This window comes from Anabrus simplex, chromosome 2 (assembly GCF_040414725.1).
Source record: "Anabrus simplex isolate iqAnaSimp1 chromosome 2, ASM4041472v1, whole genome shotgun sequence".
NCBI classification, from domain to species: domain Eukaryota; kingdom Metazoa; phylum Arthropoda; class Insecta; order Orthoptera; family Tettigoniidae; genus Anabrus; species Anabrus simplex.
In genome coordinates this window covers 870520962-870538367 of record NC_090266.1, presented here as the reverse complement: position 1 = coordinate 870538367, position 17406 = coordinate 870520962, and the positions used below count along the sequence as shown (strand labels likewise).

The 17406-nt window shown below is 39.9% G+C and overlaps 1 protein-coding gene across 4 annotated transcripts in view; it reads left to right on the top strand.

Annotated features, from left to right (window-relative positions):
* The window catches only part of LOC136864528 (BTB/POZ domain-containing protein 7), a 191115-nt gene that overhangs the window by 82598 nt on the left and 91111 nt on the right, over positions 1-17406 (top strand). For all 4 annotated transcript variants that reach the window (XM_067141627.2, XM_067141625.2, XM_067141626.2 and 1 more), the window contains one exon: positions 3539-3614. In XM_067141627.2, coding sequence (XP_066997728.1) covers positions 3539-3614 — 76 coding nt within the window. The remainder of the gene's footprint in view (positions 1-3538; positions 3615-17406) is intronic.

Here is a 17406-nt window from a genome sequence, read left to right as displayed (position 1 = left end):
TGCATTCAGGAGATGGTGGGTTCGAATCCCACCATCAGCAGACGTGAAGATGGATTTTCATGGTTTTCCATCTCCACACCAGGCAAATGTCATGGCCGCTACCTTTTCAATCCTAGCCCTTTCCTATCCTTGCATCGTCAAAAACCTTCAGCGTGTTGGTGAGATATTAAACCACCAGCCAAAAGTATATATACACTAGCAGAAATGGAAATTGTTACACCATGAAGTACCACTCCGATATTTATCAAACTTTGTGGAATTGTTCATCATTAACAGATATTAAATGATTAAACTTTCAGCCTATTCGGAACTGTCCATCACCATCGGTATGAGGTATGACCCCCACGGGCACGAATACACTCTTGTATTCGGTGTGTCATGGAAGCAAACAGCCTTTGAATATCACCTTGAGGCATTTCTTGCCATGCCTGAGACACATGTTGTGTCACTTCATGAAGATTGCTGGGTGGAAGCTGGTCTTCAGTGTTTTCCCCAGAAAGTTTTGTCAGCCGGGTGGCAGGAATGAGTAACTGGGCGGTTAATACGTAAAAAATGAATATGGTAAAGTTTCAATGTATTCCCGTCAGAGCATTAATAATATCAGACAGGTAAACATTAACTGCTTAATTGATCTATTTTAGTATAATTTTCACAAATAAGGCATAAGGGTATTTTGAACTTCTAGTGTTCTACTGCTCGTTCATAATGATGTAACACCGTGGCTTACCACTCGTTTGCTGTGGAGTGCTATATGGGTTTGTGATGTCATGCGGGATCGAGCTCGCATCCGATTACATGCTAATCTGGATATCGCTCACGGACATAACGTGATAGGCAAGCTGAACATTTAAACTCTGATGTAATTGATGCAATTATGTTGACAATAATGAAGCTTTATCATATACATAAACAATTTGACAGTATTTGCATTCTGAATTGAAGCATCCATATGTAACTAGCGTGTTTCGAGGTTGTGTTAGCCAGGCGGTCTGTAAAATCAGCAGGGCCGTGTGTCCATTGGAAAGGTCCTAGTAGAACACTGGTCTTCCCATCACATCCCAGGTATGCTCTATGGGTGACAAATCAGGGGACCGGGCAAGTCAGTCAAGGATCCTTACATTCCTCAAGGCATTTTTGGTGTGATCTGCAGTGTGGGCTCTATACCATGCAAGTCTCGGTTGTCTGTGGTTTGATGTCAGCAGTAAACAAGGCATGGGAACTCGAGATCTCAACCCAGCTTCCAGTAATCTGTTCCTGACAGTTCGTGGTGACACTCTGCCTGTAACCTTTGTCCAGATTTCAGCTGTTGTCATCCGTCTGTTCGTCAGAGCCAGCAGACGAATCCTACAATCTTCTCGTCATGTATTCCTTCTGGAAGGACCCGTGCCTGCTCTTCATGCCACACTGTTGTCCTGAGTCCATCTCTTCACTACTCGTTTTGCAGGTACTGCACTACAGCCAACTATCTGCGCAATCTGTTGGTTTGATATTCCCATATCCCGCATGCCCACGATTCAACTTTTTACAAAGTCCGAAAGAAAGTGATAAGCTGCCTGTGCACGTCCTCTAGGCATATTGTGTTGCGATCTCTACTTGAAAAGAAACAGTAACGTTAGACACACCCAACAGCCATCACATATGCACACCAGCCACCATCTTTGGGAATGGCGTTTTCTTGTACTAACAATTACGTGGTATGATAATAAAATTTCAGTCAACTTATCTCACAGGTATGGAAATACTAAGGTATAATTTTGGTGGCATTCGGTCAAGGTATTCATGTCTAACTCTTTCCATTTCCGCTAGTGTATTTTTGTGTCATACCTGAACTAAACTTGAACAGAGTGTTCGTGGAAAACTTTGTATGTAGACATAAACAAGTGTTTGAATTGTTCACCATTAGCCGTAAGACATGCTTGGCATCCTGATAGAAAATTCTCTCGACTTGTATCAATACCTTGTGGTTTTCACTCGTGTAATGTAAAGACTCGAACACCATTCCCTTCACTGTTGTGTGGAACACCATTCCCTTCACTGTTGTGTGTTTTTCACTTCTCTGTGATATGCTTTAGATTTAACATGTCCCCTGGAAGGAAAATCCAAGGGACTTGGATCAAGCCTTCATGCTGGCCAGACGATACTGCTTACACACACAATCAAACTCTGAGGAAAAATTTTGTTCATTTGATAGCGCACCATGATTGTGCTGTGCATGGGTGCTCAGTCATGCTGGAACCAATGTTTCATCTTGTTTGAAGAGGAACATCTTCAAGTAGCATTGGGACATTGTCTTCAAGGTTCTTACAGGAGTTAGACAATTCAGAGTTTACATGGATCATCTACTGAGAGGTAGGTCAGCGCTACTCTGTGAGAAGGAAGTCAGCTCCTGGACAAACTTCATCACATTTCTCCATTTCTATTCTCACTGCTTTATGCCAATGGAGTTTATTATCCTTTCCACTTCCTCAAGCGTATTTCTGTGATATCATTGTCCTCCTTCCCATTGATCTTGATTGTTCGCAACGTCAATAGAAAGATTTCCTTTTATGTTGAGAAGATTTTAAAAATATTCCTTCCACCTGTCTAGTGATTCCCTGGCATCTGTTGTGAGTTCACCTGATTTACCCAGAACACTATTCATTTTCTTTTTCTCTCCCTTTGTAAGGTTATTACTGTCCAGAAAGGTTTCCCTGCCACTTGACCTAGCCTTTCAAGGTTATTACCAAAATCTTCCCATGACTTCTTTTTGAATTCAAGAATTATTTCTTAACCAAACTTTAAGCTTTTCAGACTGTCGAAAACACTAACTACATTCAACACTGGGACATGTGGCTTTCTTCTTAACAAACTAACAGAATTATTTCTTTTGCTCTGTTTCTCTCATCTACATACAATTCCCTATCTGTATCAGTCCTTGTTTGGAGCTATTTCTGATACACCTTTTTACCTTTACAAGCTGCTGTCACTTCATCATTAAACCAAGGTGTTCTTTCCCCATCTGTACGCACTGTTGTTCCTTGGCAGTCCCTTGCTGTTTCTACTACAGCATCCCTATATGCCATTCATTTTCTTTCGATATCTTGAACCTGGTTACACCTCCGAAGGTCTTGCTCTGTTCCACTGAGCGCTGAGATTATGAATAGGTGAAGATCTGATTTTATCATTATTCTATAGGCCTTTGTGGCTTTAGTAGAAATTACTTTCATTTTTGGAATATGAAGAAAATTATAGTAATTACGGCATATCTTTGCTGATAAGGTGAGTCTGTCTATTTGCAGGCATATAATTCAAAGCAAAACTGTCTGATCTGGACTTTATACTTGTTGAAAATTATGCTGAATCTTGGATAGTTCTCTTGAACGATTTTCATTATTATGAATTTTGCTGAATGATTAAGCCTGATTAATGTCTTGCAAATACACCTTTTATCTATTAGTGCTGGACTTCTTTCCTTTTGAGATGTTTTAATTTTCTGTTTCGAGTATAACATTTATCTCCTTGTGATGAAGGATTCTATTTTTGTATACTTTTGTTTCAGGCAAGTGAATTAGAAGTTCTACAAGCAGTATTAAAATGGGGAGAACATGAACTTATTCGTCGAATGGAAGACAGAGGTTTGTATCTTATTGTTTAATGTTCTGACTATTGGTTATATCTCTGTGGAATAAGCAGTCTCTCATGTTTTAACTAGTGATGGAAGTGTCCACCTTTAAAGCAGGGCTGAAGAAACCCCAAACAACCGGTCGAAAATTGCATACGAAGGTGATTTGAAAAGTCCGTGCAAAGTCCGAGAGATGGCACCACCTGCGCGTATCGAGGTCATGTTTAGTAAGTAGCATCTCTTGAATGAGCACACACCGAGTTTCAGCCATATTGGTCTATTTCTTTGTGTTTGGCATTCGTGTGAATCAAGGAAGTCGAGTGATTTTCAAGGAATGGACGAGAAAGAATTTCATGTGGTGATTAATCATTACTTTATGAAAGGCAAAATGCTTCAGGAGACTAAAGAGAAGCTTGATAAACATTATGGTGACTCTGCACCTTCGATTAGAACAGTTTATAAGTGGTTTAAAAATGTTCGGACTGGCCATATGGGCACAAGTGACGCTGAATGTTCTGGACGGCCTCTGGAGGTTACGAATCCAAAAATCATTGATCAAATCCATGATATGGTGATGGATGGCAGAAGAGTTAAGGTGCGTGAGATTGATAGTGCTGTGGGCATCTCGACTGAACAGGTACATAATATTTAGCATAAACATTTCGACATGAGAAAGCTATCCACAAGATGGGTGCCGCGATTGCTCACACTTGACCAAAAACGGAATCGTGTGAAGTGTTGCAAGGCTGGTTTGCAGCTGTTCCAGAAGAATCCGGAGGAATTTAAACGTCGTTTCGTCACTGTGGATGAAACATGGATACATTACTATACTCCTGAGACCAAACAACAATCTGAACAATGGGTTACCAAGGGAAAATCTGCACTAAAAAAGGCGAAGACCGTTCCTTCGGCTGGAAAGGTTATAACTGTCTTTTGGGATTCGCAAGGGATAATCCTCATCGACTATCTGTTAAAGGGTAAAACTATTACAGGTGCATATTATTCATTGTTATTGGACCGTTTGAAAACCGAGCTGCAAGAAAAACGCCCGCGATTGGCCCACAAGGAAGTCCTTTTCCATCACGACAATGCACCAGCACGCACCTCAGCAGTTGTGGTCACAAAATTAATGGAAATAGGATTCCAACTCGTTTCACATCCCCCTATTCTCCAGGCTTGGCTCCCTTGGACTAGTATTTGTTCCCCAATTTGAAGAAATGGCTGGCGGGACGAAGATTTTATTCAAACAAGGAGGTGATTGCAAACTAATGGATATTTTGCAGGCTTGAACAAATCCTATTATTCGGAAGGGATCAACAAACTAGAACATCGTTGGACGAAGTTTATAAGCCTAAAAGGAGACTATGTCTAAAAATAAAAAAGGTTTATCCCAAACACATAAGTAATGTTTATTTTTGCACTGACTTTTCAAACGCCTCTCGTAGGTGCCTAAAATACAGGGTGGTTGGAAACAATGTGAATGGGATATATGAGCGTTAGAGGGTCGGTGAAACTGATGAATAATTTTAAAACGGTAATTCGATGTCTCACGCCGTTGTCGTTTTATTAGCTGCTGAATTTAGCCAATCAAATTTCTTCACAGGTGAATTCAAATGGGCTTTGCTAGGTGGTACTGATAAATCTGCACTGTACACTGAGAATATATAAGACAACCAAGCTTAATATTGAAGTTTATTTTATTTGATTTGTTTTATTTCTCATCAACAGAGTTATTAATTCTCCAATTACAGATGATATAAAACATTCAAATAATAACAATATTAACAGCACTTACTACTACTACTACTACTACTACTACTACTACTACTACTACTAATTATAACTAAGCAGTATATAATATATACATATTTATAAAACGCATAAGGAAGAAATGAAAACAGAAAACTGTTCATACATTTGAAATGACCGAAGGAAGGAAGTATAACTTTCAGTTATCAAATGCACAGAACAAGATACAAGGAACACACTGTCTCTGAAGCATCCATAAGATGTCGTCTGTAAATTTCACTACGTGACGAGTGAAATATATACACCGTCACGCTAATTTGATTCAGGGATCTTGGAGCCTGCATAAACCAAAAGTTCCTGTGTGATTCCGTTCTGCATCTGGGTAAGTGAAAGGCGACATCCTGTCGGGTGTTGTGGGAAGAAACATGAATTGGTATCAACTGGAGTAAATCGGGACAATCAAGGAAATTACCGATACGTTTGTGTATGAAACGTGCGTTGACATACCTACGCCTAGTTCTAAGAGGGCCAGGCTGAGTGGCTCAGACGGTTGAGGCGCTGGCCTTCTGATCCCAACTTGGCAGGTTCGGTTCTGGCTTAGTCCGGTGGTATTTGAAGGTGCTCAAATACGTCAGCCTCGCGTCGGTAGATTTACTGGCACGTAAAAGAACTCCTGCAGGACAAAATTCCGGCACCTCGGCGTCTCCAAAAACGTAAAAGTAGTTAGTGGGACGTAAAGCAAATAACATTATTATTATTATTATTATTATTATTATTATTATTATTATTATTATTATTAGTTGTAAGAGACTCAATGCACTTGTTTGTACAAAAACAAATCATAATCTATTGATGACAACTTGATACTCAAACATTTTTTACTAATCCATTTTGAGAATCTGATCTGTACTCGCTCTAAGGCATTAACTAAGTATTGCTGTGAGGGAATCCACACTTACGAGCAGTACTCTAGACTAGAGCGTATAAGTGAGAAATACAGGCTTTTCAATGGGACAACAGATTTAAAACTCTTGCAATTTTAAGAAACCTAACATTTTGAATGCCTTGTAAACGATATTTAACACATGCTCATTGAAAGATAGACCATTTTGATTGCTAAAAATAACACCAAGATTGTTACTTTATTAACACACTTCACTTCTTGATCCTTCATATGATAAAATTGAATACAATGACTCGCGACTTTCTCGTGAAGGATATTGCACTGCACTTTGAAAGATTTAGGGTTAAAAGCCACTTTTTGTGCCAATCACTAATATTACTTATATCAGACTGTAAGAATTCAGTCACTCATTTTTTCAATTACCCTGTAGAGTTTAAGGTCATCAGCATAGAGCAGGTAGTTGCTCGAATGGATTTGTGATGGCTGATCATTAACAAATAGAAGGAAACACAGAGGTCCCAGTAGTGAACCTTGTGGAACGCCAGACATGGGCTGATAAGGACGAGAAATGATACCCTCATATTTTACTGAATTCCCCCTGTCGTAAAGTTAGCATTTAAACCATTCAAGTAAGCTTCCATGAATGCCATATGCTGACAACTTAGTCAGAAGAGCATTATACTGCACAGAGTCGAAAGCCTTGGAATAGTCCGTGTACACGACATCAACCTGCTTGCAATTGTCCAGAACGCTAGATATGAAGTGGGAGTACACAGCAAGATTGGTGGTAGTTGAGCGTTTCTGGACAAAACCATGCTGGTTAATATTAATTAAACCACTGACTACACTGCACAAGGCTTCGTACACGACTTTTTTCCGCTACTTTGGAAATGAGTGAAAGAAGAACTACTGGTCTGTAATTGACAAATAAAGATCTGTCACCTTTCTTAAAGACTGAAATAACATATCCTTTCTTCCATTCGGACAGGAAATTGCCTGTACGAAGAGCAGTTGATTATCATGGCTAGTGGGGTTTCCAGCTCCTCAGCACACTCACGTAACACAATTCCTGGAATGTGATCTAGACCACATGACTTCTTCGTATCCATCGACTTCAAGATGTTGCAGACTTCCGATGCTGAAGTTACAACTGATGATACGTTAATTTCCCCAATTGTTTGGTGTGAGAATTACAGGGAATACTGGGTGGATGGAATTTTTTGAAAGTGTCAGCAAAATTATCCAGAATTTCTTTCAGTGAGCTAATTTCCTTGTCTTCATTAGTCATCAAAGAGGGTAGCTGCCTAGATTTTGATTTGCAGTTAATAAATTTCCAAAATCTTTGTGGATGTCTGATAATATCCTCCTCAACAGACCCGACATAATCCCTGTACTTTCTCTGCTGCATTTGTTTGTATTCCTTTCTTAGCGTCTCGAATTCAATGTAATCTGAGGGAAGTGAAGACCTTGCAGCTAGTTTCCTTGCTCTTTCCTTTGCCTGCATTTTGTCTGTAAGTTCGGAATCATACCAAGAGGGAAGATGCCTAGTCTTCATTATGCGGGAAGGTATGGCGTCCTTAAGAGCGCTGTGCAGTGTCATAAGACAAGTCAACTGCGGCATCAAGAGATGGACAGGATTCCAGCAAGTTCCACGGACAGCGGGATAAGATATTTCGTAGATGGGGAAAATCTGCTTTTGTCCATACGAATAATGATTTTGTAGTCTGTGGTAAACGAGGAACACGGGAAATATGAAGTCTGAGCTCAAGCGCAGAATGATGTGATTGTACTAATTGTTCTGTTGCTTCACACAGGGTATTATTAGAGACTTTTACAGACATGAAAGCAAGGTCCAGGAAGTTATTTCCTCATGTAGGAAAACCGCAAACTTGGCGAAGGTTAAATTCATTGGTGATCTCTAAAAGAAAGCAGGCTTCCTCGTTGACATGGGTGAGAATAGGATTAATAGATCCTGAATCGTCTGAGGCCCAGGCTAATTGGCTTATATTGAAATCATCGCACACGGTAATAGTGGTGTCATTTTGTTTTGCTGCACGATTGATTCGAGCCAGGGTTTCTCGGAAATCTGTGAGCCGTACTTTCACCTCGTCCGGGGGCAGGTAACAGCAAACTATGTGCAGCGCTTGGCTAGGGGAAGGGGTGGCTTTCACAACAACACATTCCCAGTTTCCTGCTAGGTCGGGTCGTTGCACTGAACCGTGAACAGAATTCACTACTATTAAAACCCCACCTCCCTTGTTCTTATTAGTAATGATATTTTGCCTATCCTGGCGGAAAATAACATAATTGTCGTGCAGTATTTCATTATTGTCAATTGAAGAGTTAAGCCAAGACTCCGTTAAACACACGCAGTCGTAATGCATGTCGCTCAGAGAGACGTTAAAGTCCATGAGTGATTTCTTAAGACTACAGACATTCTGGTAGTAGATGCTAAGGCTGGTATTTACCTCCGGTCCTGGGTTCAGCTGGACATCGCCGACAACTGCTAGTAGTAGAATACTCAGTCAGGATGGAGGTAGATGTGTCACTGGCTGAAGGCTTGTGCTTTAGACGCTGACTGGACACCATTCTCTGCTGCTTGCCGTTAATACACAATACGTGTGCACTTATTTGCAGCTTATTATTGGAGAGTATATCTTCCGAACAAGTTATACCGCACTTAACATCAAAGTATACGCTAATCTGCTGAATTTAATTCACACGTAACCGTGATAAAAGCACTTGGACCACAAAAAACACGATTATCATTAGGAACACACTTACAACCCACCTGTATCCGTCCTCCATCTTAGCTGTTCAAATACAAATTAAGGAACCAGGCAATTTTCACGGGCATTAGCAGAAGAAACCTCACAAGGTCCAAAATTAGGTACCATCTTCATTAGTGTGTAATATCAACTATGTTCATACCTAGCAAATCACTGCTATCTGATTATGTTCTCTTAATTAGTTTTCATGCATGGATGTTTCTTTTTACCCTTCAAGCTTGGCTTTACCTTTGAACTACTGGAAGGATTATTTCTTCCTTTGTTTTCAAAGTGTTGGTATTTTGGGTGTGAAGGGCTTAATATAAGTTATTAATAGGCATGTCTCAAGGTAACAGGTAAGGACCCTCATAGAGGCAGCCCTGCCAAGGGAGTGGCGCCCCTGCCTACATGAGTCCCAGAGCACACTGGCCCGGTGTGTAACATCTAGTAAAGAGTCCCAGCTCAGGGTAACGAGTAAAGACCTCAGTGGCAGCAAAAGCGGTACGGTGGAGCTGGTGGAGGAGGCAACCCATTCCTCTGGGGGTAGTACACATAGAACCCCGTGCCTTGTGGGATGAGGAGGGATCTTCAAAGGCTAAGGGAGTAAACCCTGAAAGAAAATTCTCAATTATGCTAGGCCTAGTAAGCCAGAAAAAAAGAGCTTATTTGTAGTTGCATTCAAAACACATAAGAGCCTTGGAATGCATTTATCAACGAAATTAAAACGCCAGCACGAGCAGACTCGTGTCAGAGATGATGGTTTATGGCCTGATGATAGACAGGGTCTTGCAAAAATGCAAAAATCCTGGAGGAGACTAACACAGATTAGGACCATTAACTTACTCAGTCTCACAGGAAAATGTGAAGAACTAGTGAACCTCATGGAAAGGAGGAAATGAATGATACTGGGGCTGAGTGAAACCAAATGGAGAGGGAAAGGAATGAAGAAATTAAGAAAACAGTATACACTCTTTTGGCATAGAAATGACAAAGTGATGAGGAACGGTGTTGGTTTCATCGTGAGTAAAGATCTAGAAGGAGTCGCTGACATTCAGGATGTTAGTGAGAGAATAATAAAGGTGACTGTGCATTTAGGGAAAGAAAAACTAACTTTGATACAGGTGTATGCAGCTCAAACTGGATGTTGTCAAGAGGATAAGAACCAGTTACTTGATGATTTGGAAAAAGTTATTAGTAAAGAGAGAGTAACCATTAAAGGAGATCTGAATGCACAGATTGGGACACACTGAACAGGATATGAGAACGTAATGGGACCTCATGGATATGATGGAAGGAATATAGAAGGTGAACATCTCCTCGACTCCTGTATGAGAAATGTGATGGTGGTGAAAAATAGTTGGTTCAAGGAGAGACAGAGCCATAAGACAACACGATACAGTTGGGACGGACTACAAAAGACTGTAATTGATTATGTCATCTCAGATGAAGAAAGGAGCAGAATGGTAACAGATGTCGGAGTAATACCCAGCGAGAATCTTGACAGTAACCACCGTCTATTAGTATGGGATTTGAGAAACTATTATGTGCTGTGATGTAGGAATATAATTTTTTTAGAGTAGTATCGGCGGAAAGGAGTAATATTAACCGCAGTATGTATGTTCTCATGATTTTATGAACAAGTATCTGACCAACTTATTTCCTGAGTGACAGGCAACCATGCGACTGGTGGAAATATTACAGACGCAGACAGGCCTACGCAAAATATCACAACCTCAGATACGGTTGGTTCCCAGGGTGAAGGAACAGAATCATTGAGAACTTAGTCAGTCAAATACCAGAACCACAAAATTAGCGGGCAAGCACAGCATTGCTAGGCGAACCGAGAGGATTTTGCGTGGTAAGTACATAATTCAAATAAAGGGAAAAGGTATAACATCAGATACTTATCCGTGAAAAGGAGTTAATTTGAAAAAAGAAAATTACAATAAACCTCAAATAAGAACAGATGATTACAGTAACCAAGTTTTAACATGAAAATTCATGCGAATTTTGAAAAAATAACACAGAACATTAACAAATGCGATCGTGTAGATCGTGACTAGATTTGGAAGTGGCACAAAAAGAGTTTCATCAAGCTTATAACGAAAGATTCATCCAGGAAAACAATATTTGACAGGAAAAATAGAGACCTTAAGAAAAAAGAGGTAACAATTTTACGAACAAAGATGCGTAAAGGCCACAATTCTGATTATAAAAACAAGCAGGGTTAGAAATTTAAGTAACACACAAGTAGAAAATAGAAATTAGGTCTATAAAATAGAAGAAAGATAGATAGAGGGAAAAATCGTAAGATAGGGGAAGGAGGGAAAAGGAAAAAATCTGGATGCTTAGTATAAACTAAGTAGACACTGAGCGTATAACATGTGTTCCCGAACAGATAGTTTTTCAATTAAGTACACTTCAAACATTTGTCCATTGAAAGTCCACTGTGTAAAGTTGAAAATGGACTGGAGATATTAAGTGCTCAAATTTTACACACTGAATGAAGTTCAGGTAGCAATTAATGCCTGAAGGGCGTATTGTATTAAGTCTTTAAGCAAAAACACCGTATAAGTTCATGATAAATTTTTGCTCACCCAGTTTATGTGATGAATTTTTAAAAGTGTCGTTCCAAGTAGTTTATTAAAAATCACAACGGGCCAGCCGCTTGCGAAAATAACTGCTCCCTCCACTACATATGGTCACACAATGCCTGACAATCAATCAATACTGATCTGCATTTAGGGCAGTCGACCAGCTGGCAGATTCCCTATCTGTTGTTTTCCTAGCCTTTTCTTAAATGATTTCAACGACATTGGAAATTTATTGAACATATCCCTTGGTAAGTTATTCCAATCCCTAACTCCCCTTCCTATAAATGAATATTTGCCCCAATTTGTCCTCTTGTATTCCAACTTTATCTTCATATTGTGATCTTTCCTACTTTTAAAGACGCCACTCAAATTTGATCGTCTACTAATGTCATTCCACGCCATTTCTTCTCTGACAGCTCGGAACATACCACTCAGTCGAGCAGCTCACCTCCTTTCTCCCAGTTCTTCCCAGCCCAAACTTTGCAACATTTTTGTAACACTACTCTTTTGTCGGAAATCACCCAGAAAAAATCGAGCTGCTTTCCTTTGGATTTTTCCTAGTAATCCTGGTGAGGGTCCCATACACTGGAACCATACTCTAGTTGGGTTCTTACCAGAGACTTACAAGCTCTCTCCTTTTTATCCGTACTACAACCCACAAACACCCTCACAACAATGTGCAGAGATCTGTATCCTTTATTTACAATCCCATTTATGTGATTATCCCAATGAAGATCTTTCCATATATTTACACCCAGATAATTACATTGGTCCCAAAAAGGAACTTTCACTCCATCAACGAAGTAATTAAAACTGAGAGGACTTTTCCTATTTGTGAAACTCACAACCTGACTTTCAACCGCGTTTATCATCATATCATTTCCTACTGTCTATCTCACAACATTATCGAGGTAATTTTGCAGTTGCTTACAATCTTGTAACTTATTTATTACTCTATAGAGAATAACATCATCCGCAAAAATCCTTACCTCTGATTCCACTCCTTTACTCAAATCATTTATATATATAAGAAACCATAAAGGTCCAATAATACTGCCTTGAGGAATTTCCCTCTTAATTATTACAGGGTCAGATAAAGCTTCGCCTACACTAATTCTCTGAGATCTAATTTCTAGAAATATAGCAATCCATTCAGTCACTCTTTTGTCTAGTACAATTGCACTCATTTTTGCCAGTAGTCTCCTATGATCCACCCTATCAAATGCTCTAGACAAGTCAATCGCGATACAGTCCATTTGACCTCCAGAATCCAAAATATCTGCTATATCTTGCTGGAATCCTGCAAGTTGAGCTTCAGTGGAATAACCTTTCCTAAAACCGAATTGCCTTCTATCGAATCAGTTATTAATTTCGCAAACATGTCGAATGTAATCAAAAAGAGTGCCTTCCCGAAGCTTACATGCGACGCATGTCAAACTTACTGGCCTGTAATTTTAAACTTTGTCTATCACCCTTTCCTTTATATACAGGGGCTACTATAGCAACTCTCCATTCATTTGGTATAGCTCCTTCAACCAAAAAAATAAGTACTTCAGATATGGTACTATAACCCAACCCATTATCTTTAGTATATCCCCAGAAATCTTATCAATTCCAGCCGCTTTTCTAGTTTTCAACTTTTGTATATTTTTGTAAATATCATTGTTATCATATGTAAATTTTAATACTTCTTTACCCCTAGTCACCTCTATCTGGACATTTTCCTTGTAACCGACAATCTTTACATACTGCTGTCTGAATACTTCTGCCTTTTGACGATCCTCACATACACACTCTTCTTGTTCATTAATTATTCCTGGAATGTCCTTCTTGGAACCTGTTTCTGCCTTAAAATACCTATACATACCCTTCCATTTTTCACTAAAATTTGTATGGCCAATTATGCTTGCCATCATGTTATCCTTAGCTGCCTTCTTTGCTAGATTCAATTTCCTAGTAAGTTCCTTCAATTTCTCCTTACTTCCACAGCCATTTCTAACTCTTTATTTCTTTCCAATCTGCACCTCCTTCTTAGTCTCTTTATTTCTCTATTATAATAAGGTTGGTCTTTACCATTCCTTACCACCTTTAAAGGTACAAACCTGTTTTCACATTCCTCAACAATTGCTTTAAACCCACCCCAGAGTCTGTTTACATTCTTATTTACAGTTTTCCACCGATCGTAATTACTTTTTAAAAACTGCCTCACGTCTGCTTTATCAGCCATATGGTACTGCGTAATAGTCCTACTTTTAAAACCTTCCTTTCAATCACATTTATTTTTAACTACGACAAAAAGAGCTTCATGACCACTAATGCCATCTGTTACTTCGGTTTCTGTATAGAGCTCATCTGGCTTTATCAGCACCACGTCCAGGATATTTTTCCCTCTAGTTGGTTCAGTCACTTTCTGAATCGGCTCTCCTTGCCATATTGGCTTATTTGCCATTTGTTGGTCATGCTTCCTGTCGTTCACATTCCCTTCCTAATTGACATTGGTAAATTGAGATCACCCGCTACAATCACATTCCTTTCCATGTCGTTTCCCACATAGCTGATTATCTTATAAAATAATTCTGAATCCATGTCAGCACTACCCTTTCCTGGTCTGTACACTCTAAAGACATCAAGTTGCCTATTATCTTTAGAAATGAGCCTCACACCTAGAATTTCATGTTTCTCATCTTTCTCAACTTTTTTGTAGCTTACAAATTCTTCTTTCACCAGGATGAATACCCCCCCTCCCACCATTCCTATCCTATCTCTACGGTACACACTCCAGTTCCGTGAGAATATTTCTGCATCCATTAAATCATTTCTCAGCCATGATTCAACTCCTATTACAATATCTGGTAAATATATATCTATTAAGTTACTTAATTCTATTCCTTTCTTTACAGTACTTCAACAGTTCAACACTAATATTTATATGTCATCCCTACTTGACTTCCAGATCTCTGTACCCTCATCACCGCTCCCTAGACAACACTGTTTCCCTGATTGTACCTCTCTATTACCCTTCTAAACTAATTTCCTAACTTATACGTCCCACTGCGATTTAAGTGAAGGCCATCTGAGCACTGATCCCTATCTCCTACCCACCCATTAGGGTCTAGGAATTTCACTCCCAGTTTCCCAAATACCCACTCCATAGTCTCTTTTAAATCCCCAATCACCCTCCAGTCAGTATCCCTCCTACACAGTATTCCACTGATAACAATCTCCGCTTTCTTAAACTTCACCCGTGCATTTACCAGGTCCCACACATCTCCAACTATGTTGGTACTTATATTAGCTTGCCTTACGTTGTTGGTACCAACGTGAAAAACTACCACCTTCTCCTTCCCCTCCTCTTTCTCCTCTACTTTTCTCAGCATTTGCCTCAACCTAATTCTTGGATAACACTCTACCCTGGTTCTCTTTCCTCCACACACTTTCCCCACGTGTCTAATGATGGAATCCCCCATGCTCAGAGCCTCAACCCTACCTACCTCCTTTGATCCCCTCCCTTCCTGGTCAGCCCTATCTTTCCTGATAGCTGCAGAAGCTACTTCCTCCTCCCTTATCTCCCTCCCATGACCCTGTTCCACCTGTCTTTTTCTATCCTCTACTCTACATTTTCCTTTCCTACCTTTTCCCTTCCTCCTACTTCCACACATCTCAGCAACAGTTCCCTGTTCCTCATCTTCCCTCTGTTGCTTTACCTGGAGTGGCTCGTACTGATTTCTCACAGATACCCGTCCTGAGTTCTGATCCTGCATAGCACCCTTAGCCTGCAATCTTCTTCCCCTTAGAACATTAGACCACCTGTCTTCTACAGTTCCCCCCTTTCCTTTCCCTCCCTCTTGTACACCTACTGTAACCTGTACACTTTTTGAGGGAGTCCTGCAGTCGCTTAAGTGCGGCCAGTATCCAGTATTCGGGAGATAGTAGGTTCGAACTCCATTGTTGGCAGCCCTGAAAATGGTTTTCCATGGTTTCCCATTTTCACACCAGGCAAATGCTGGGGCTGTACCTTAATTAAGGCCATGGCCGCTTCCTTCCCACTCCTAGCCCTTCCCTGTCCCATCGTCGCCATAAGACCTATCTGTGTCGGTGCGACGTAAAGCAACTAGGAAAAAAAAAAAAGAGGGAGTCCTATCTTCTTTCCTGTCTTCTGTGAGAATCCAATTATCTCCCTCAAACTCTCCAACTCCTCCCTCATGCTCCTCAGTGCCTCGCCAAACCCACAGTTCCTACACTTGCACTCTTTAGCCATTCTTTACGGTGAAAATGAAAAGAAAAGGAGAAATAAAATAACTTGTTTTGTGCCAAAAAAAAAATGAACGAAATGAAATATTGTCTAGGTCAGTACTCAAAGATCACATGACAATTAGGTAATTAATGCAGTACTACACTATAATACTACTTAGTTGTATTCTATCTTTATCCTACAACACCCTAACAGATAAAAACTACTGTTAATTACTGTATACGAATAGGAATACACAAAAACTACACAATTCTATATTTCAGTTAAGCCTCTCCTAATTACAACAACAGAATTTTAGTAAGAGAGTTTCTACAGATACCTCTACTATACTACACAAAATTTTTACAGTAATGAACTAAGGCCGCCTATTTCTAATAAGATATTACTCGTATACTACTGTACAGTTCACTACAATAATTTTGAACTACGTTCAGACGTATCGTAATTACAATACCAGTACCATATGCCACTACTAAGCACAAACAGAAATTGAAATTGCAAGTTTGAAATTTGCACGAACTACTGTACTCCCGATATAGTAGCACGAGGCCAAGTCCAGAACATGCTAGAAAGGAGACGAGAAAAATAAACCGGGTCTTACTGGAGATGAGGCAAAGATCAGAAACCTTGAACAGTTACACCAAAACAAGAAACTAGACGTTAAAATAACAGTTACAGATGAAAAGACCAAGACATGGAATATATTCACTCAGAAACTGAAGGAAGACAGCAGAGGCAATAAGAAACTACTGTATTGTTTATCAGAGGTAAAAGAAAGTCAATAAATATCATAAAGGCACTTGAAGATGAAAATGGAAATCTGGTTAGCACAGAATGTGACATGAGAGAAGTCCTGAAGAACCATTTTGACCCCGTACTGAATAGACCAGTTCAGGAACAAAATACAGAACTGGAAAGCCAAGCCTATAGTAAGGAACCTCCCATCATCTGGACAGAAACTTAGACAGCCTGAAAATCTATGCCTAAAGGAAAATCGTCAGGCGCAGATGAAGTGAATGTGGACATGATGAAGGCAGCAGGCATCCAGAGTATACAGTGGCTGCTTAGAGTACTGAATGCCGTATGGACAGACAACAAAATACCTGCAGATTTGAGCAAGGGGATTATAATTCCCGTTTAAGAAAGCCAACAGACGGAAACCCACCAACTATAGGGGAATAACACTGCTGTCTCATGGGCTAAACATTCTAGAGAAGATCATTGAAACACAGTTAGAGGAGAAGCAATATGGATTCAGAAGTAACAGATCAACAGTGGATCTAATTTTTAGCACCCGCATGCTGATGGAAAAGTATTGGGAGAAAGGCAAGAACCTGGTCATTGTATTCCTGGATGTAGAAAAGGCCTATGATAGTGTTATAAGAGATAAGATCTGGGGGTGTCTGAGGAAAAGCAATGTGCCTGAAGGACTGGTAAGGAAAATTCAGATGTTGTACAAAGATTGTACTAGCTGGTGTACAAATTGCGAAAGCTCGATCATCATGGTTTGAGACCAAGAATGGAGTTCAGCAAGGAAG